Source organism: Aethalodelphis obliquidens, unplaced genomic scaffold (genome assembly GCF_003676395.1).
Source record: "Aethalodelphis obliquidens isolate GAN/ISIS:26980383/991018 unplaced genomic scaffold, ASM367639v1 scaffold2, whole genome shotgun sequence".
Taxonomy (NCBI): Eukaryota; Metazoa; Chordata; class Mammalia; order Artiodactyla; family Delphinidae; genus Aethalodelphis; species Aethalodelphis obliquidens.
Genome location: NW_020837946.1, coordinates 56,432,977 through 56,456,463, shown reverse-complemented (window position 1 = coordinate 56,456,463; position 23,487 = coordinate 56,432,977). Strand labels below are relative to the sequence as shown.

General features: G+C 38.6%; 1 protein-coding gene across 1 annotated transcript in view; it reads left to right on the top strand.

Moving 5' to 3' along the window:
- Positions 1–17,363: 17,363 nt before the first annotated feature.
- MTX2 (metaxin 2) overlaps positions 17,364–23,487 on the top strand; it is a 63,903-nt gene continuing 57,779 nt past the window's right edge. The window contains exon 1 of the mRNA XM_027127518.1: positions 17,364–17,599. Coding sequence (XP_026983319.1) covers positions 17,560–17,599 — 40 coding nt within the window. The 5' untranslated portion in view covers positions 17,364–17,559. The remainder of the gene's footprint in view (positions 17,600–23,487) is intronic.

Below are 23,487 nucleotides of genomic sequence, written 5' to 3'. Positions count from 1 at the left end.
TTTCAAAGTTTCCTTCCATCTCTAACCATCTATGATCCTATGACTTATTTGGTGGCTATCTTTCAATCATCTTCAACAACAATGTGTTATGGGTGTTATTGGGCTAGGCAAGGAGGATACTAAAAAGTTTAAAAGATTCCTCTTCAGTCTAATTGGGAAGATAGGTTAGATAGATAAAATTAAGGGAACAGAATAGTGTGTACTGGTTGGGAATGACGCTCTAGGACCAGAGTGTTGAGGAAGGCCTTCACAGATTGGACTGGAAAGAGTTAACAAGGTAGAAGAGGGTGGACCTGTGCGAAGGAGTGATAAAGCCTTTCTAGGTGGGATAAACAGAGTCACTGGGAACATAGGAGCAGGAATATTTAATGTCTGTCTTGGAATAATGCGTAGGCCAGTTCAGCTGGAAAGAATTGTGTTATTATTTAATGAGTCTTTAATCCCAAATTGTGTACAGCAGCTTAGCTGTTATTTTAGCAAATGTGGTAGTTATTATTGCTATGTTTAGCCAGCCTGTGGTGCATCAGACTATCCAACTGTTTACAATTACTTTTATTAACCCTAGGGAAATTATTGATGTGTCTCAAAATCTAACATTGACACAATGGAACAATCGACAAATATTTATTGAATCCATATAGCGTGCAAGTCTTTATGGGGCCTAAAGCTGGATTGGAAAGTTTCTGGCCCTAAGGGAGAACACTAGCTGCTGTTATAAAATGCCCTCGAGGAAAAGCAAAATAAAATACAAGACAATATAGCCAGTTTAGCACCTTAAAAAATAAACCTTCAAGCCACCTATACTTACAAAAATGATCTTACTCATACCCACGATGCGAATGATTATCTTGGTATGCTGATCGGTCTAAACCTCTAGCTCTGGTCCAAGTCACTTTTTTTTTTTTTTTTTTTTTTTGGCTGTGCTACATGGCTTGCGGAATCTTAGTTCCATGACCAGGGGTTGAACCCAGGACCTCGGCAGTGAAAGTGAGGAGTCCTAACCACTGGACTGCCAGGGAATTCCCCCAAGTCACTTCTTACCCTCATAAGCTCTGAAACAGCATTTCCTTTATTTTTTTCTGCGGATCTCTACCTGGTATCTCACAAGCATGCCAAACTTTAAGCTCCAATAGATTTTGACATAATCTTCTCTCCCCAACACAACATCTCTCTCCCAAACAAAATATAACAAAAGCAGAAACCACTACCATCATAAAAAAGCAGCCACTAAAAAACTCCAAACCAAACAAATCCAAACCCATCCTTTCTCTGGCAATTCCCACCTTGGTGAATGGCACTACTTCCCATAACCCAGTCACTAGGTCAGAAATTTTGGACCCTGTAAGAAGGGCATGATGAGATGAGGGAGTATGGCATACACGAAGGGGGTAGGGATAAGGAACCATTATGAGGCCAAGGGATGTGCCTGTCTTAATCACTGTACTTCTACAGAATCTGTCACTTAGTAATTGTCCAATAAATGTTTGTTAAATTAAGTAGAAAGTTGCCCAAGAGCAGAAATTATTGCTTTATCAAAAGGGAGGAGTAAATTGTTATTCATCTTTTTGCTTTTTTTGGACAGCATAAAATTTTGACCCACAGATTCTTAAACTGGTCCTGAGCTCTTGGGTTCAGTTTCCTTAAAGGCTAAGTAGACTTCTGTGAGCTAGCTTCAAAATCTACACAGATAAAAATGAACTTATTTACAAAACAGAAATAGACTTACAGACTTTAGAGAACGAATTTATGGTTACCAGCGGGGAAGGGTAGTGGGGAGGGATAGTTAGGGAGTTTGGGATTGACGTGCACACACTGCTCTGTCTAAAATGGATAAACAACAAGGACCTACTGTATAGCACAGGGAACTCTGCTCAATATTATGTAACAACCTAAATGGGAAAAGAATTTGAAAACGAATAGATACATGTATATGTGTAAATGAATCACTTTACTGTACACCTGAAACTAACACAACATTGCTCATCAACTATACGCCAATATAAAATAAAAAGTTAAAAAAAATCCAACCAGCATTTATAATCTGACTTCTGAGGGAGATCGTATTCAGCATTTCAAGCAGCCAATTTATAAAGATATCATTGGAATACAACTTGTTTGTAAATTGGGGATTCTTTGTACTCTATGTGACAATGATGAGTGAATATTTGAGATGCTAGAACCTAATGGTGTACTCAGAGGGGCAAGATTCCTTCTAGGGTGTAGGTAAGAGAGCTTTTCAAGATGAAAGATTTGAATAGAAACTTTAAAAAATGGGCAGGGATTGAAAAGGAATAGAGAAGGAAGACGGGCATTCTAGATGAGAGTAAAATTATGAACAAAATCAAGAATTAACAAGGAGTACAGGCGGATAGTGAGTAAATGTCTAAGTTGTATAGGGAAGTATGAGACAAATGTAGAAAGCATGTCACTCAAAGAGCAGCTTTTTAGGAAGATTAATCTGGTGGTTACCTGTGGCATGATTTGGAATTGAGAGAGACTGGAAATGGTAAAATTGGTTGAGTCTATTTTATAAATTCTGGCATGAGGTACTGGCCTGAACCAGGGTGATAGTAGATGTACAAGGAATATGAAAAAAGATAATAGGAAATGAATGATATTTTATTATTTCACAGAGCAGAAATTATATCCTAAGCCTTCTGATTTATAACTAATATATAAACTATAGTGAGACATTCTCTGAAATACATCACTGTAAGATCTTGTATTATTTTTCTTGAAGGTACTTTTAAAAAAAAATTATTTATTTGTTTGTTTTTTTTGGCTGTGTTGGGTCTTCGTTGCAGTGCCCAGGCTTCCCATTCTCGTGGCTTCTCTTGTTGCAGAGCACGGGCTCTAGGTGTGCGGGCTTCAGTAGTTGTGGCACAAGGGCTCAGTAGTTGTGGCTCACAGGCTTAGTTGCTCCGCAGCATGTGGGGTCTTCCCAGACCAGGGCATGAACCCGTGTCCCCTGCATCGGCAGGCAGACTCTCAACCACTGCGCCACCAGGGAAGCCCCTCCTGGGCCTTTTGACTCCATTGGTTTGGTGTTCTCCCTAACCCTCAACAGCGTCACCCTCGTCTTCAGAGCACCCTCCTGCTCCCCCCAAGCTCACAGGTGCCGGCTTTAGAGTAATTCTCAGCATGCTGTTCAGCTGGGGCTGCGGTGTGTCAACACTAGGAGTACTCTGGCAATCTTCCAGGGTAGGAAAGTTCTGTTTCCTGTAAAATAAAAATAAAATTCCTAGATTCTGTGTTTGACTTTGAAGGCAGAGAGGAGGCTGAAGAAAATTGGTTTACAGTGTGCTCTAAAATTTCCAAAGTGTATTCCAAGATACATCTTGTCCTGAGGATCCCTTTGGAAAAAAAGATTGGTTAGGGCATCATTAGGTGGGACTTCCCTGGTGGTCCAGTGGGTAAGACTCCGTTCTCCCAGTGCAGGCGCCCGGGTTCCATCCCTAGTCGGGGAACTAGATCCCACATGCATGCCTCAACTAAGAAGTCTGCAGGCCACAACTAAGAACTAAATATACTGCATGCCACAACTAAACATGCTGCAGTGAAGATCCCACTTGCTGCAACTAAGACCCGGCGCAGTCAAAAAAAAAAAGGCATCATTAGGTTAATTTACTACAAAACATATGCAAAATATTTCTTTTTGCACATAGTATGACCTCTATTAAAATGAATGCTACAACTCAATGAACAGATTTTTGAGAAATCCATCCAACTCTTTGTTATCTGGCTTCCACTGTTACTATAATTTCTTTAACTTTTAGTTGGTTAAAAAAAAAGTGTAGAGATCTGCATACTGTTCTCTCTTATGGGAATTCATAATCCATGGAAGTATGTTAATAGCTCTGAGAAATCCTGTTTAATTTTGATTAATCCAATGTTTTTCAAAACTTTTTGCTCTCCATTAACATTTTTCGAATAATACCTGTTATCAGCCTGAAGGAACTAGAATGCTGGGAACTGAGCTTTGGGAAACACCAGAATTACCTGCATTCAATGGCGTTTGCTCAGGCCTCACTGACTTTGCAGCTTCTGCATAGAGGCTCACTTTTACTCTCTGGATCTTTCTTCTTTCTTGGCCTCTGTGACTTCCCTTAGTCTGATGTTCCTCGTACCACTGTGTGTCCTAGGCCTGGGTGTTCTTCAAAGTTCAGGCCTCAGCTTCCAGTTTTCATCTTCTTTTTAAAAACTCTCTTCCTTTGGTATTACATTCCCTCTCCTGGTTTCAATTATCATCCATACCTAGATTAAAAGAAAAAAATTCAGTCCCTAATACTTCTCCTAGCTTGAGTCCTGCATCTCAAAATGCCTCCAAAACATTTTCACTGCCACCTCAAATTCGACATGTCTACACTTCTCTTCCCACAATATGTGCCCCTTTCTGTGTATATACACAAACAATAACCAGTTACAGTTTATAAATTTGGAGAAAATCCCATTTTAATAACAATAAAGAAGATTAAATACTCAGGAATAAACATAATAAGAAATGTGAAAAACCTAGATGTGAAAAATTTAAAACACTCCTGAAAGCCAAAAATGTAGACTTGAACAAATGTAAAGACATTCTCTATTCCTGGATAGGATGAGTCAACATTATAAAGATGTCAGTTCTCCTTAAATCAGTGTATAGATTTAATGCGATTCCAATAAAAATACCAACAAGCTTTTTTTTATGGAGCAATATAAGTTGATACTGAAGTTCATGTGTAAAAATAAACATGCAAGAATATACAGGATAACATTCAAAATTTATGAGAAGAGAAAGACACTGAAGAAGATAAGTTACTTCATGTAAAAAGGAAGGAGGTTTTAAGAAAAGAAACATTTATCTGCTAACTTCTACAAAAGAAATGCAGGAACAATAAACCAGAAATAATGAGATTGGTTACTTATAGGGAGTGGATGAGAATGGGTAGAAAGAATGTGTACTATGAATGAGGGAGACTCTCATATACTACCACTTGCCACTCCTTGCAGACTCCAGCAGGAAGAAGCTTGCTTTACACCTCTGCAGAAGGTGGAAAGATTTTTCTCCTTCCCTAGCCAATGAGAAACCACTACACTCAGCCAACCAGAAGCTACCACCACCCTGAACTCCTGCTCCCCTCCAATAAACTTTTGTGGCAGACAGCCCCTCCTAACCTCCTCCTTTTCTCTGTAAAAGAAGATGGCTTCTCCTCTGTTCTCTAGATTTGTCTATGTATGGTTCACCATGGTTTGCATGTCCCGAACTGCAATTCCTCTGCTATTCCTGAATAAACTTAATTTTGCTAGCTAAACCACTTACCATTTTGTTTATATATGTTGATATATATATATATACATACATACAGATATATGTGTTGATATATTCACACACACGGATGAATAGTTTTAGAAATAAATATAGGTGTGTGTGTGCATGCGTTACCATACACACATTTATTTCCTACCTTTGTTCACTGAGTGGGTCTGAAAGCAATAAAAACCCAGTGGCATTGGGCATACCTAGCAACCAGATCTTGATTTCTAACTACCACTCCACTAAAAGAAATCAGGCTTCCTTAGAAAATGATTGATTCCATGGCTGGAGCAGGGAAAATACAAAATGAGCCTGGAACATCTTCTAGTGCTAGAAAATAAGGAAATGCTCAAAAAATGATAGAGCCATTTTGAAAAGACACAGGAATCAACTTGAAAGATCTACCAATAGCCAAATCTGGGGAAATTTGAGCAACAAAATAAACTATGATAGCTTTGGTTTATAACCAATAGAATAAAATTAATATTCATGAATCCATACTGATATAAATGAAAAATCAAATGAATAAATAAATAAATTTAAAAAAGAGGAGAAAGCACAGCCCTTTCTCGAAGTAGGATTCTATTTATAAATGCGAGAGGAAAGACAAAAGTAGAAAATCACCATTAGGCAAACATCAAAGTAGTAATTGTTGCAGGCAAGAACCATCAATGGGTATCAAAATTAGTGGACAGAAGTATGATCAGAGACAGGATTTTGTATAGTCTCAAAGTATCTTCCACAATGTACTTATCAATTACAAAATAAAATGTAACTGTGCAGTGGAGAAAACTCAGTATCTTAACCAATGATCAGATTGAACATGACCAGTAATAAGATGTATTGATGTCTACCCCTCATATGATGTATTGAAAAAGACACAACATCACTTCTGGGGGACTCTTGCCAAAAACTCATAACCTCAATTTATCATGGAAATATCAGAGGAATTCAAATTGAGAGACATTGTACAAGATAACTGAGCAGTATTTTTCAAAAGTGTCAATGTCATGGAAAACAAAGAAAAAGAAAACCGGAGAAACTGTCACATATTGGAGGAGACTAGAGACATGACAACTAAATGCATGTGAGAGCCTGGACCAGAAAAAGTAAGTTAGTAGGAAAACTGGAGAAATTAGTATAGGTCTGTAGATTCGCTAATGGTATTATATCACTGTTAATTTCCTGGTTTCAGTAATTTTATCATGTTTTATTTTACATTTACAAATGCACATACATTTTACAAATACATTACATTTACAAATACAATTTTGTATTTACATAAAATATAAAATTATATTTTTCTCTAAGATATTAACATTAGATAGAGCTGAATAAAGTTTATATGGGAACTCTGTACAATTTTTGTCACTTTTCTGTAAGTCTAAAATTATTCAAGACAATAGTTAAAAACAATTAGATAAAAGGACTTAACTACAGCTACTAGGAAGATATACTTCAATACTCAGGAATGGAAATTTTAAAAATACTGGGAAGGCTATGATACTAATTTTAATTTTAGGCTTGTTATTGTGTGTTTTAATCCAACTTACACTTTCCTTAATATGCTTTCTTACCACAAAATGATCAGGCAGTGCTGGTAAGCTTAAAGTGTTTTCCAGTGTGCCATTCTTTTTCTAAAAGCCTTATATCTTGCTGTTAACATACACTTCAACATGATGGACATTAAAGAAAAGTTGAAAGATATATTTTTAGCTTATCATAGGAATATATTGGCTACTTATATGACCTTTAAGTTGTTAGATACCAAAGTAAATTTATTATTATTAAAAAAAGTTCTCTTAGGTATCATCTTTTTTCATTCTGTCTTCATCGCATCTTAAGATACTGAGATTCGTTGTTTTTCACACTTGTGTTTATGTATGTGTGAAACTACATCTTTCTAGATACATTATATATGCAGGTTCTCTTTCTCAGATATGGGGGAGTTTAGCTACAAATCCTCTGGAGAAAACTGGATGAGGGAGTCCTGTGCAAAGAAGCAAAATTCTCTTATCCCTCCTTAGCTAGTGAAAGGCCTTCCTATTTGAGTTTTTAATACTTCAGCTTTAGATTACAGTTGAGATGCAACTAATGTGCTTTGAGTGCTCCTCATACAGTACTTTTTCTCATGATTTTGGAGTAGTAGCCTAACACTGCTGGTGTTATAAATACGACTTTAAACAAAGCAAAGGCAGTTATTCTTTGTGATTTTATAGTTGGAATTAGGTTCTTTACTGACAGTAATATACAGACAAAACTAAATAGAAGATCTCAGTAAAGTTCATGTGGGCTCATGCGAATGACCGGGTTCAACAGCAAAGAGAGGAATATTCAGTCACTTATTAAAAACTTTCCAGGAAGAAAATGGGAAACATTGCTGTGATTGGTGAGAAGTGCTGCTTTCCAATATTAGTTGCTTCTATTCCTTTTGAGTTCCTGTGTTTTATTTCTGGGATACTGTTTTAAAAAAAGGGAAGCTGGTAAGATACCAAATGTTTCATGCTGAAATTTGAGCTGACCAACAGCTTAAAATCGTTGCTTTTAATTTTGAGGAGTATATGGTGAGATGTTTTCATTTTATCTAGAAAGGAAAAAAATAATGAATTGCCATGAACAGAAGCACGTTGTGCCCCTGAGAGACTGTGAGGTTCACACATGTGCCAAAATAAGGTTGCTCGTTACCCCTGTGAAGGCTAAGATATTTGATGAGTTTTCAGGTTACTGAAGGTGCACTACGTACCAGCCTAAGGAGTTAATTTTCAGACATCTAATTTCAGAAAGACATTTGGTGTCCTGGCAAGGGCATTTCACTTACCCTGAAGAGTTGTGGTAGCTATGGCAACACAGCAACTTAAAATATTTCTTACGTCACATTGCCTGTGACTTTGAATGGGTTTGGACACTCATAACGCTTGTTACACTGTTGAAATGGCTTGTTTGCTTGTGCATCTTCTCAACTGGGTCCATCTCAATTAGATGGTAATTCAGAGCAGACACTGAATTTTGTTCACCATAGTATCTCCATGATCATGTTAAGGGCCTAGCATTACAAAAGGGGGGCCAATAATTACCTGATGAATGAATGAATGAGTGAATAAATCTCATGCTCTAATACAGATTCTGATTTGAAAAAAGGGCAAAGGAAAACAGTGGTGGCCATATTGATGGACATAATCTTATAGATGCCAACTTTATATCAGAGGTGACCTATTTTTCCATAATGAGAACCTTTTCCTCCAAGTGTCTCCAAGTGTTCAGGCGTCCTTTCAAATTTCTGCTGTCTTAGGCCCATTCTTTACCAGTTGTTGGTGACACACATGTTGTAGACACTCTTGCTTCAGGTTCCTTAACCACTTTCCTCTTCAGCTTTGTTTAAGGGTTATAAGGTAAAACATGAAAACTCAGACAAAGTTTAAAGTCAATGCCAAACCATCATCAAAAGCAAGAGTCTCTATAACTAGTCTACAAAGTTTGCTAGGTTCTCCCTATTCAATGCACCAATCAGTATTTGACGATAGGAGTCACGCTTTGAGATATATCTTGTCCAGGTGTGTGCAGCATTGACTAAGGACATGCAATCAAGCAGTAATGTATTTTGGATGTTGTTCTGTCTGCACGTGTTCTTCTCTCGCTACCGTAGCAGTGAATCTCTGCTATGGAACATGCAACTTGTTAAGGCAGGTTCTCAAGAGTATAATTAAGGCCGTGGAGACCTGTACTGTGAGGCCTGCATGTAGACAGGCCAGCGTGCTTGTCCTCCTAGTCACCTTCTAAAAAGTTCTACTCAGTGTGATAAAAACACTTTTTTCCTAAGTTGTAAAAGTGGTAGAAAATACGGCAGAAAGTTTAGAAGACAGCCAAAAGAAAAAAGATCAAAATCCCATCCCTATGTTGCGACAGTTTTACCACATATGAGAAATCCCACCCAGTTATTTTTGTGCATATTTTTACATCGTGGTATTCACAATAAAATACATTTCACTTTCTGCTCTTATTACTTAACATTGCATCATTCATATTTTCCATGTTTCCATGTTGTTATATTCACACATATTATTTATAGCTTCAGAAAGCGTATATCCTTGTTAGCCCGCTCTGGAAGGATAATATATACACCAAGGGATGAGACAATTGTGTGTGGGTTTTTCGTTTTGTTTTGCAAACCTGTAAGTTTACTGCTCTAGTGATTTAGGACTGAGTTAGCTTATTACATTTATGTAAAAGTAATTACTTTTCCGTAAGTATAATAATGTCATAATAAATATATATAAATAATAAATATAACTTGTTGAAGGTATCCTCAGCTCTTCCTTTTAGTTAACACAATCATCAGAATTTCTCTCTCTTTCCCCCACCTCAGAGACTGTAGTTAAGACGTCATTGCATTTTATTATCCCCTTTGTAGAAATAAAAAATACCAAAGAGGTTAAATGGCTTTTCTAGTTTTAAAACAAGTGGCAGCCACAGTGTAGCACTCTTGAGTCTTACTGTAGACTGTGGTACTATGGTTTTGGCTCCTAGCATCTTTTCTTCCATTTTTACTTCTTATAACACGTCCCATTTCTCCCTGGCCTGGTTGATCACTGAACCCATTCACTTGGACAAAATATTAATCCAGAGGTGAGAACATCCAAGCAATTATCATTCTTCCCTGGGATTGATTTAAGGAAGTTGGGGTTGCCCGACTAGGAAGGTGTTAAGTCGGTGCTGCTGGCAGCTATCTTTCCTGCCATCTGGGAGAAGGTGTGTCTTCAATTTAAAAAAAAAAAAAATGCTGAACAGAGATGAGAGGTGGTGAGACAGAGAGCTGAAGCACTAAGGTCCTGGTTCCTAGAGCTCTTCATTCAGTTCTGGGAATTACTCTCGTGTCTTTTCTGCCACTATGAGGCAAAAAACTTAAACTTTCTTATGTTAGGTTTAATTGTGTTTTTATAACTTGCAACCAGAGAAGTCCTAACTCATTCAGTTCCTGTAACTGTAGATAAGACATTTATCCACCACCAGTGAAGAGCACCCTCAGTAGATACGGTTAAGAGACTCAGCTCCCAATAATAATGTAAAGCTGTGAAAATGAGGTAACATACATATCCTGCAGAATATTTTGGAAATTAAGCATTTTCACTTCTTTTGATAACCAGTTAATGTTTGAAGAACCTAGGCCCAATAGAATCGATAATGTAGATAGTTCCCAAAGTGTAGGCCAATAGACTTGCAGTTCATATGAGGGTGTGCTAACCTAAAATGCAGGAGGGTGGGATCAGAAAGTGAGAAAGGGGTAAGAACCTAATAGTCCTGGATTGACCATGATTTCTTAGGAATTAAACAAAATGCGGGAAAGAGGGGTTGAGAGAGATAAGAACCAACGGCTGTCACATTTCTGTACCCTTTAAAAAAAAAATCTCTGTAATATATTAGATTGCTTATAGTTGCCTACAGTTCCATTGTTTTTAAAGAAGTAAAAACTGTTAACAGATGAACAGAAAAGCTCTGGTGCATAACATGGTTACCTTAGTGTTTTAAACTATATTAACACTCTATTTGGATTGATTGAATTCATCATAGTTAATTCTGTTGATGGGAGTTGGGGGGGGAACTAATTTGACAAAAAAGACCTGAATTTATTATATCATTGTTAAGTAAATAGTATAATTTTGAAGAAATCTCAGCCTCAAATTTTCTCTTGCAGGCATTTTTGAAAAAAGAAAATATTTACATTTAAAATATTAACATTCTGCTACAGAAAAACGAAATGAAGATAAAATGCCTTAGTACTTTAAGCTTAATAAAGCATATATTCATCATGATCACTATATATTTTTAATTTAACATGGTAATATAAAATCCAGATTAAGACTTGAAAATGACATTGACAGAACAGTTTTGCAAGAAAAGTGATTTTGTTAGGGCAAACAGTAAGGCTGTTAGCGTCATGCATTAATATTTTATTTTAAATAATTGTGTGATTATCCTTTTAGTAACATATGAATTCCCTAGCACTTTTGTTTTATGACCTCATTCTTAGAAATTCCAGTGGCTTGTTTTCTTGTATGTTCCCTAATTGTGGTGATCTTAAACAGATCTTCAGTTTTAAATCTGCCAGTTGTTCTAATACAGATGCATAAATATATTTTCTCCAGTTGGCTATTTATTACAAAGACAGCTTGTTTGTGGGCACCGTCAGGACATCTGCATTTTATTGGATTTAATTTTTAGTAATAAAGACCTCCCACATTTATAGATTCTTTCCAGCACAAATTAGCCTGTGTGGGAAGCAAAGAACTATCAGTCAGGGAGAAAATGTGAATCCATATGGTGCCAATGATTCTGTTTCCCTGGCTACAATGAAGAAAGAGTTGAGCGTAGACGGTTTCCCCTAGCAGATCTTTGTTTTTTTCTCAAAAGCTTGCTAGAACAGGATTGGTGTCAGTCCCAACGCAGTACCTTTCAGCCAGCCCAGCTCATCCATGTACCACGCATCAAGTCATAGACGCTCAACTGAAATATCGAGGGTGAATTCTCCTTTTCTTCTAATCTTGTTCTGTTTCTCTTACATGTGTGCCCAGTCCCTGGCTCTTGCCATTCTCTTCCATTTTGGGGCTCACCTCTGCCCTTTGTACTTGTTTTGGTTTTGCCAGTCCAAATCCTCAGCACTTTCTCAGGGCTTTGGTTCAGGTTCCCACACAGGGTCTATGATATGGAGAAATCTTTTAAAAAAAACGTGCTTGTGTCAAAAAGCAGTCAAAACATTCTATCTTCAGCTTTTTAAAGGTGACAAACTATACTTGGTAATAGAACTTGAACAGATGATGGCTATTCTTCACTTTTAAAAGTTATATATAATTCCCTGTTGTGAGAGAACAGACAGGAACTGAAAGTTTTTCTTTCGGTTGACACCAAAGTACCCGGAACAGTTCATTTCCCTTGGTCAATGTCATCCATGGGATGAGGAGGAAACTGGGCATAGCATGCATACACTTTACTATCAGTGTTAAGTCCTTCAGCACAAGAAGAAACCTATTATCTCTGCCTCTTGGCAACTCTTAATCTCAGCCAGAGAGAAGATGCTGCTTTTTTTTTTTTTTCCCGTGCGCGGGCCTCTCACTGTTGTGGCCTCTCCCATTGCGGAGCACAGGCTCCGGACGCGCAGGCTCAGCGGCCATGGCTCACGGGCCCAGCCGCTCCGCGGCATGTGGGATCTTCCCGGACCGGGGCACGAACCCGTTTCCCCTGCCTCGGTAGGCGGACTCTCAACCACTGCGCCACCAGGGAAGCCCGATGCTGCTTCTTAAACACTACTATGTTTATGTCTCCGTGAGATTTTGGTAAATTTAAATTTAGTTTAACAAGTTTCCTAGCTGTAGAAGGTGATACAAATATTGATGACTTATCCTTAAAAATTTATTATCTAGTACAGTGGGTAGAACTGTGTTCCCTACCCCCCACCCCCAATAAGATATGTACACATTTCTAAACGCTGGTACCTGTGAATGTGACCTTAGTTGGAAATAGGGTCATTGCAGATGAAACCAGTTTAAGATGAGGTCATACTGAATTAGGGTGGGCCCTAAGCCAATGACTGGTGCCTTATAAGAAGAGGGAAATGTGCCCACATAGACACAGAGGGAGAACACCGTGTGATGACGGAGGCAGAGATTTGAGTGATGTGTCTATAAGCCAAAGAAGGCCAAGGACCGATTGCTGGCAACCCCCGAAAGCTACAAAGAGGAATTCCCTAAGAATTCTTCCCTGCAGCTTGGAGAGAAAGCATGGCTCTGTTGACACCTTGATTTCAAACTTGTAGCTTCCACATTTTTGAGAGAATAAATTTCTACTGTTTTTAGCCACTCAGTTTGTGGTTATCTGTTATGAAACTACTGCACTAGTTAAGGAGGCAGAAATGTGAACAATAAACTGTCACACAGTTTTAGAGACCTATGGAAGCGTAAAGAAAGGAGACATTGCTTTCTAAATGTCATGGGCAATAATTTTTGGAACATCAGGTTTCTTTGCAGAAACTTAGTAAGCTATCTGACTTTTAAATGTACTGTGTGATTCTTTTTTTATTGAGGTATGATTGACATACAACATTGTATGAGTTTCAGATGTACAGCTAAATGATTCCATGTTTGTATGTACAGTTGCAAAATGATCACCACAATAAGTCTAGTTAACAGTCTGTCACTATACATAGTTACAGAAGTTTTTTCTTGTGATGAGAACTTTTAAGATTTAGCAATTTTTAAATATGCAATACATTATTGTTAACTATGGTCACCACGATGTACATTATATCCCCTTGACGTATTTTATAACTGGAAGTTTGTACCTTTTGACTCCCTTCAGCCATTTCACCCAATACTTACACCCCGCCTCTGGCAACCACCAATCTGTTCTCTGTATCTATAAGCTTTTTTTCTTTTCTTTTCTTTCTTTCTTTTTTTGAGATTTCACTTATAAATGAGATCATATGTTGTCTTTCTCTGACTTATTTCAGTTAGCATAATGCCCTCAAGGTCCATCCATGTTGTTGCAAATGGCAAGATTTCATTATTTTGTATGGCTGAATAATACCCCATTGCATGTATAAACGAGTACCACATCTTCTTTATCCATTCATCTGTTGATGGACACAGGTTGCTTCCAAATCTTGGCTATTGTAAATAATGCTGTGAACATGGGGGTGCATATATCTTTTCGAGTTAGCATTTTCCTTTCTTCAAATGAACACCCAGGATTGGAATTGCTGGTTTGTATGGTAGTTCGATTTTTAATTATTTTGAGGAAACTTTATACTGTTTTCCATAGTGGCTACACCAACTTACATTCTCATCTACAGTGCACAAGTTTCCCTTTTCTCCATATCCTCACCAACAATGTTATTTCTTGACTTTTTGATGATAGCTGTTCCAACAGGTGTGAGGTGTATCTCATTGTGATTTCGAATTGCATTGCCCTGATGATTTGTGATGTTGAACTTCTTTTCATGTTGGCCATCTGTATGTCTTCTTTGGAAAAAAGCCTGTTCAAGTTGTCTGACCATTTCTATTTTACTTTATTTTATTTTATTTTGGCTGCACTGCACAGCTTGTGGGATCTTAGTTCCCTGACCAGGGATTGAGCCTGGGCCCTGAGCAGTGAAAGCACAGAGTCCTAAACACTGGAATGCCAGGGAATTCCCTCTGCCCATTTTAAAATCATATTTTAAAAAATATTGAGTTGTATGAGTTCTTTATGTATTATAGATATTACCCCCTTAACAGCTATATGATTTGCAAATGTTTTATCCCATTCAGTAGGTTGCCTTTTCATTTTGTTGATTGTTTCCTTTGCTGTGCAGAGCTTCTTAGTTTGATGTAGTCTCACTTGTTTATTTTCACTTTTTTTTTTTTTTTTTTTGCGGTATGGAGGCCTCTCCCTGTTGTGGCCTCTCCCGTTGCGGAGCACAGGCTCCGGACGCGCAGGCTCAGCAGCCATGGCTCACGGGCCCAGCCGCTTTGCGGCATGTGGGATCTTCCCCAACCGGGGCACGAACCCGCGTCCTCTGCATCAGCAGGCGGACTCTCAACCACTGCACCACCAGGGAAGCCCTATTTTCACTTTTGTTGCCTTTGCTTTTGGTATCAAATCCAAAAAAATCATCACCAAGATCGATGTCAAGTTGCTTACTGCCCATGTTTTCTTCTAGGAGATTTATGGTTTTAGGTCTTATATTCAAGTCTTTAATCCATTTTGAGTTAATTTGGTGTATGGTGTAAGGTAGCGGTCCAGTTTTATCCTTTGCATGCAGCTGTCCAATTTTCCCAGTATCATTTATTGAAGAGATTGTCCTTTCTCCACTGTATATCCTTGGCTCCTTTGTCATAAATTAACTGACATATACATTGGTTTATTTCTGAGCTTTCTATTCTGTTTTATTAATCCATGTGCCTGTTTTTATGCTAATACCATTCTCTTTGGATTACTACTGCTTTGTAATATAAATAGTTTGAAACCAGGAAGCATGATGCCTCCAGCTTTGTTTTTCTTTCTCAAGATTACTTTCGCTATTTGGAGTTTTTTGTGGTTCCATACAAATTTTAGAATTGTTTGTTCTATTTCTGTGAAAAATGCCATTGGAATTTTTATAGGGATTGCATTGAATCTGTATATTGCTTTGGGCATTATGGACATTTAAAAAATATTAATTCTTCCAATCCATAGCACAGAATATTTTCCATTTATTTGTGTCTTCTTCAATTTTTTAAAATCAATTATTATTATTTTTTATGTTTATTTATTTATTTATTTTTGGCTGCGTTGGGTCTTCGTTGCTGCGCACGGGCTTTCTCTAGCTGCGGCGAGTGGGGGCTACTCTTCGTTGTGGTGCGTGTGCTTCTCATTGCGGTGGCTTCTCTTGTTGCGGAGCATGGGCTCTAGATGAGTGGGCTTCAGTAGCTGTGGCATGCGGGCTTAGTTGCTCCGCAGCATGTGGGATCTTCCTGGTCCAGGGCTCTAACCTGTGTCTCTTGCATTGGCAGGCCGATTCTTAACCACTGTGCCACCAGGGAAGTCCCTATTTTATTATTTTTGATGGAATTGTAAATGGGATTGTTTTCTTAATTTTTCTTTATGACATTTTGTTGTTACTGTATGGAAACAACAGATTTCTATGTATTTATTTTGTATCCTGAAACTTCACTGAATTCATTTATTAGTTTAAAGTGTTTTTGGTGGTCTTTAGGGTTTTCTACATTTAATATCATAGCATCTGCAAATAGTGACAGTTTTTCTTCTTCATTTCCAAACTGAATTTCTATGATTTCCTTTTCTTGCCTAATTGCTATGGCTTGGATTTCCAATTACTGTGTGATTTAAAATGAGTCACCTCATCACTCTGAACCTGTTTATCATCAGTGAAAGAGGGGCTTTGGCCCTCCAGATGATCTCTGAAGTCTGTTTCACTTGTAATATTTCATTCCTCTAAATCTGTAATATAGTCTGAGTTTTCTTGAATTGTTTATGTATAATTTAAAAAGTTATTAGGTTAAGGGGTAAAAAGTCACCTATGGGATTTAGGTGTCTCCACTTCCTGCCCCTCTTACCCCTGAAAGGGATGAACTGAAGTGTGTGACTAGAGTATTTTATTCCCCAAGATGAGCTTCATTTCAGGTGTACAGAGATGAAGGGCAAACTTTTAGCTTAGGTGCTGCTCAAGCCGCCTTCTCTCTGGCAAGCATGTTTGAATAAAGAAATAAACACTAACGTCTGTCCATGGACTAATCAACCTAACAGTATAGTTGAACAGAGGAAATTAATGTGGGTTTGAATCTGGGCTTGAGTGGACTCCCTGCGCAGGCAGTTTAAAATCCCTAAGCCTGTTTCTTTATCTGTAAAACGGCAATAACATCATCTTATTGGTCATCTAGAGGATGACATGAAATAGAATACTGTACATATTTTTTAAGTGCCTAGTATCCAGTGGACACTTAAAACTGTTACTTGCCTTGATGATATCCCTTATTTGTGGAATCTAAAAAATACAACAAATATTGTATTTGTGAATATAACGAAAAGGAAACAGACTCACGGATATAGAGAACAAATTAATGGTTATCAGTGGCAGGGGGTAGAGGCAATACAGGGGTGGCGGAGTGGGAGGTACAAACTACGGGGTGTAAGATTAGCTACAGGGATGTACTGTATCAATACAACACGGGGAATATAGCCAATATTTCGTAATAACTGTAAATAGAGTTTAACCTTTAAAACTTATATAAAAAATAGAATTAAAAAAATCACCAACCTATACAATTAAGAGCAAACAAATGCTTGTTGTTTGAAACGACTTTAAAAAAAAGTTACTTGCTTACAAAATCCTCGCTTAGAAAGGAAACTGAAAACCTCTGGGGTACCCCCGCCTTCCGGGTAGGCTGGAGTCGGGAATCAAACACCCTTCTCCCCTCTCCCTCCCCTCCCCCTGCCCACCGGCGGCCCCCAGCGGCCAGGAGCCCGGAACAGCACCGCCGGGAGGAGTCAGAGGCGGGGCCGGCGGAAGTGCTTGCTCGCCGCTGTCAGCTGCGCCGGAAGTTCCTGGCCTGGCCTGGAGGTAACCTTAGGGTCTTCGCCGCAGGAGCAGGCACGGCCGCCGCGGGGGTGGGCTTTGCTAGTCCGAGCCTCAGCCGGTGCCAGGTCTGTTAGGTGCCAGGAATCGCCGGGGTGCGCAGGAGTTCGCTGAGGTTCCCGGGGAGTAGGAACCGCGGGCGCAGGGCCGCCCAGCCGACATGTCTCTAGTGGCAGAAGCCTTCGTCTCGCAGATCGCAGGTAGCGTGCATGGCCGCGGACCCGGACGGAGGCGGGGACCGGCGTGGGGCAGTCGTGGGGAGCACTGTGGGCTTTAGGACTGCAGGTTTCCTCCAGCCTTGCAGCATTAGACGCTGAACCCAGGCCTGGGGATGGAGGTGGGCACTGACTACCAGCCGCATCTCATAGATGAGAAAACGGAGGGGGAGAAATTTGGCCAAGGTCACCCGGTAGGACTGGGAGTTCCATCTGTCTTTCCTGGGCACGGCTTTGTCCAGCTGCCCACTGGGTCTGGCCGTGTTGGGGTGCGTGGAGAACGCCGTGGGTTGGAATTAAGGTAGGGACGTGGCCACAGGGGCAGGGCTTCCGAAGGCTTCAGTGATTAAGTATGGGGGCAACCTCGGTGTGGGACCTGAAGTTTAAGGTGATTGTCAGTAGTGAGTCGCCATTGTCATTTGAGTGGCCACCGAAGTTTCCTCTCCGAGCAGCACAGTATTATCATTTGTTACGTCTCTAGGATTCATTGACACATTTTTAAGTCTACATGAATTTTTTGAAACACCTTTGACTTGACGGACTGAACATGACTGATGTAAATAGATTTATAATGTATTTCTGTTATCGAGGTTCTTATTTACTGTAGTGAAAGAAATTACATATTGTTGAGAAAGTGAGGAGACTATTGTAGGTGTAGGTTGATGGGTCATAGTTAATCTTTAAATGGAGTTAATCTTAAACAGCCTAGCAGTATTCTCACGGTGAGTATGGTAAATATTCAGTCACGAGGATAAATAGGGACATTTACAATAAGGTAGTATTTTTGAAATGGAAAGTACTGAATGTGTTACAGAATTTGCCAAAATGTTTTTCATTGCATTTGTGTGAACATACACTTCTTTTTTTCCTTTTTTCACTTAAAGACTGTTTTCTAAAAGAGAGGGAAGCTCCCACTAGATTGCAAGCTTCATGAAAGCTGGGATAATACTTACTTTGTCTCTAGTATCCTTTTTTCTTTTTAAAATTTATTTATTTATTTTTGGCTGCCTTGGGTCTTCATTGCTGCGTGAGGGCTTCTCTCTAGTTGCGGTGAGTAGGGCCTACTCTTTGTAGCGGTGCGCAGGCTTCTCATTGCAGTGGCTTCTCTTGTTGCAGAGCACGGGCTCTAGGCATGTGAGCTTCAGTAGTTGTGGCTCGTGGGCTCTAGAGCGCAGGCTCAGTAGTTGTGGCACACGGGCTTCGTTGCTCCGCAGCGTGTGGCATCTTCCCGGACCAGGGCTAGAACCCCTGTCCCCTGCATTGGCAGGTGGATTCTTAACCACTGCACCAACAGGAAAGTCCCTGTCTCTAGTATCTTGAGGACCTGTCAGTTGGTGCTCAGTAAATATTCGTGACCTGAATCAATGAATAATCTTGAGATTTCAAACAACGATTATTTCTATTTATACCATTTATGTTTTAAAAAATTAGATCATTAATTTAATTTAGATTGCTGCTATGTTAAAATATTTCAGTGTATGCTGATATTAGTATACTGTATTCCCTAATGTGTGATTTCTTTTAAAGAAAAAATGATGAATATCTTTTAGTAAGCTTTTAATAAGTTTGGAACTTTGCTTCCATTAGTGAAATTTAAGAATTTCTAGGAATTTTATCAGTCTGTCATCTTAGCTTTTTGGAGTGATCACTCTAGGAGGAGGCGTTTATAGATGGATAATTCAATAAATGGTGTTGGGACAACTTGTAAGTCATAACATTGCTAGAATAAATTCCAGATGAATTAAAGATTTAAGTGTAAAATAAGAACAAAAACCAAATTGTAATAAAATAATTAGGAAAAAATATAGGAGATATAGCGTAGGAGGCCCAAGCAAGACACAGAATTCAGAGTTCATGGAAGAAAAAAATTATGGATTTTATTGCACATAAATTTAAAAAGCTTTGTACAATGAGAGACATAAGTTTCTACAAATTAAGAAAAAGACAGTCCAACAGAATCAAAGATAAAGGACAGGAACAGGCAGTTCACAAAAGGGGAAATGCAAATCAGCAGTGAAGGTATGAAAAGATGCTCTCCACTAATTTCCACTCAGTTGGACCCTCAAAGTATTGGTGAGTCTGTAAGAAATCACTGCCTTTTGGGAACTTAACATAGCAATATTTATTTAAATGCTGTTACTTGACCCAGAAATTCTTCTTAATGAGATTTATCTGATAGAAATAGAAGGACCAGTATTTAAAGAAATATACAACAGTAATAATTGTGGTATTATTTGTAATAGCAAAAACCCAGAAATGTCCTAAGTTATGGCATGCCCACATTATTACAGATACTAAAAATTAAGAGGTATATCTGTTAAATGTATTGGCTTGAAAACTCTGATTATCTTAAGTAAAAACAAGTTATAGAATAGTGTATGTGTGTATATGTATATAGTATGAACCCACTGTCGTTAAATAAACGAACCCTGTATAAACATGTATATGTAAGCAAAGAAAAATGTAGAAGAATATTCAACTAATTTTAACTAGTAATGTCAGGGTAATAAGGTTAGGATGTTGGTGGAGTGAGAATATTTTACTTTTGAATTTAAATGGTTCTAATTTTAAAAATTTGAAAGATTATATTTTGGCAACAGCGAAAAAAGGGTGGCTATACCAATAATTTATATGAAACCTTGTATTTGACTTGTAAGTGTGACTCAAATCTAACAACTAATCACAGCAGTCTGCTTCTGGCAGTAATAACGGTGTTCTTGGAAGAGATCAACCTCAAGAGATTAGAGATATATATCTACATAGTCCCGTTATAACTTAATAAGTAAATGTGAATCTGTTTTTGTAGTTGAGAGCTCTGTTTTTTAATGTGTTTAACACTTTGCTTATTATTCTTTCTTTCAGTGGGCCAACAAACTGGTATTTCTTTTGGAAACATTTAACGACATCTTACATCTATCTGTGCTATTCATGAAGTGCCTTCCTTGAGAACCTCATTCTTAAGGACATCTTTTTGAAAGCCTTCTCTGAACTCCCCCATTTAAATGAACCTTCTGTCGCTTTACCACTAGTGTATCCCTCACCAAGTCCTCTCAGTTCTTACTCCTTATTATGACTCAGTAGCTATTCTGTCCATCTCCACTGCTATATTATTACCTTAGTTTACAGCTTTGTTATTTCTTGCTTGGATTACTGTAGTAGTGTCTGAATAGGTTTTCCTGCTTTCAGTCTGTTCTCTTTCTAGTACAGCCTCTACACTGCAAAGCCCCTGTGGGTTTTTGTCTGTTTGTGTTGTTTTATTTTTATTTTCCTAAAATGCAGATTTAACTCCTCTTGTTTTAACACCTCATTGGTTCCCCACTGTCAGTAGACTGGAGTGAGGCATACAAGAGCCTCCGTGAGTTATTCCAAGTCTGTCTCTCCAGCCTCATCTCTCATCACCCCTTTCCTTGAACTCTTGCCTTTCTAAACTATTAGTAAATAAATAAACTATTAGTAGTGTCCATTTTTGGCAAATGTTGCCTTTTCCCTGAACTGTCCACTTTGCTTGGATAACTCCTGTTTGTCCTTTAAGACTCTGAGCACATTTTAGCCTGTAAGTCTACCTGACATTTTTTTCCTGTGTAATAAGAAAGGTTTATTGTTTTTTTTCTTTTTTTCTCATAATAAAAATGATACATTACTACTGTAGAAAATGAAAACAATCCAAAAGAATACAAAGTAAAAATCACCTAAAATCATAAATTTAAAATCTCATCCTCATCATTAAAACTTTGGTGAACAAAGCTACCTCATTTACTCTCCCTACAAATAAAAAAAATGAACATAAATAATATATAATATGATTACTTTTTTGTAATCTGTTTAGTCATGTAGCATATCGAGATCTCCTTCCATGTCTATGAATGGACTGACATATATATCATCATTGTTAAATGGTTGCATTAGTATTTCACGGTAATGAAGAAATCATAATTAGCTTATCTAGTCTTATTATGATGGGTATTTGGGTGTTGTATTAATTCGGCCTGAGAAGCAGAAGTGGTAGGAGCTCTAGCGCTACTTCTAGCTCTGTATACACTCACACACACACACACACACAAACACACACCCCTCATGCACGCACGCACGTGGAACTGGCTTATGCTGTTGTTGTGGGGTTGGCCAAGCAAATGCTAAGTCCAAAGGCAGACAGCCCTGAAGGGGGTCCAGGAAGAGGAGGGAGCACGTGCCACAGGTGCTGCTTGCAGGGCCCGAGCTCAGGGAGGACTTAGGTCCTCTGTTGGTAAGTTGGGCCCACCCAGGATAATCTCCCTTTTGATTAACACAAGGTCAGCTGATCCTGGACTTTAATTATATCAGCAAAATCCCTTCACAGCAACGCCTAGATTAGTATTTGAATAACTGGGAGATGTTTGCTACAAAATGGCTGTTGCCTCCCTTCTGTCTTCCCAACACCTGCTGGAGGATACCCCTTGTAGCTCACCCTAATAAACAGTAGAAAGGGTATTCTGGCAGATGTAGTTCAGTCTAGCCAGTTTCACGTACCTCAAAACCATCACAGGTGTATATGACTTTGTAAACAGTGCTTACAAATACATATTTGTGTATCTGAGTAGTTTCTTTGGATAAATTTCTTAAAGTGGGAGAGAATTTTGAATTTTTCTTTTAACTCAGTGACATGGAAATAAATGGTAACTTATGATTTTGAATTAATAGCTTGGATCTCTAGATAATGATATGCTAGATTAAGAACTTTAAAAAGAGGATGAAAATAGTCCTGGATATTGAGTGGTTTTCAAAATCTTTTGTAATAGCGTATGTATTTTAAATTTTAACTTGTTTTTTTAACTGGCAAAATTTTCCAATACATTAGTCGAGTTTCAGGTTAAAAAAAATTATTTTTTTCAGATAGTTGGGTAGGCACATATCCTGGGGAAGGATTGAGTATTCCCATTTGGGTTGTATGACCATATTTGGAGTAGTTACTGTAGCCGAAAGGACAGAGTACTGTGAAGGACAGGCCTGACTCACTTGCCCATCTCTTTACCAGGAGCGACTCCAGTTTTTAGGGCTCCACAGTGCCACCAGATACACGCAAAAAGCTTAGAGAGGTGCTGAGCGCTAAACTGCAGGAATCTCTTACAGTGTTGATCACTTCCTTCACCTTGCTTTCTTCCTGTGGACTTGGAAGTGAGAGTCAGACCTGGGTTCTTATTCAGCTACTTGCTAAATGTGTGACCTTGGGCAAATTACTTGCCTTTTTAAGCCTCAGGTTTCTTATTTGCAAAGTGGTAAAGATAATTATAGATTATTTAAGGAATAGATGACAAAGGATAGAAAATGCTTGGCATTGTGTCTGGGACATAGTAAGCACTCAATAAGTGTTCATTAATATTATTTTTAGCTCATTTACCTATCAGTTTTTCTCTTTTACTGGACTTTGCTTCTGTCTTCCTGTGTGAAGATATAAGTTTGGTAAAGCTTTTAAAATTACCTATAAATAGGGCTTCCCTGGTGGCGCAGTGGTTGAGAGTCCGCCTGCTAATGCAGGCGACACGGGTTCGTGCCCCGGTCCGGGAGGATCCCACATGCCGCGGAGCGGCTGGGCCCGTGAGCCATGGCCGCTGGGCCTGCGCGTCCGGGGCCTGCGCGTCCGGAGCCTGCGCTCCGCAGCGGGAGAGGCCACAACAGTGAAGGGCCTGCGTACCGGAAAAAAAAAAATTACCTATAAATAGAATACATAATTTATTTCAATAATATAAAACATCTATAAACAGTTACTTTTATTAAAATTACTCCTGTAATAAATTATTATAAGATATTTGTTTCAAGATTATACCTTTGATAAGTTCCAACCATATTTATCTTCATTATATAATTGGATCTTCAGTATAGGTCATAGGTATAAATAC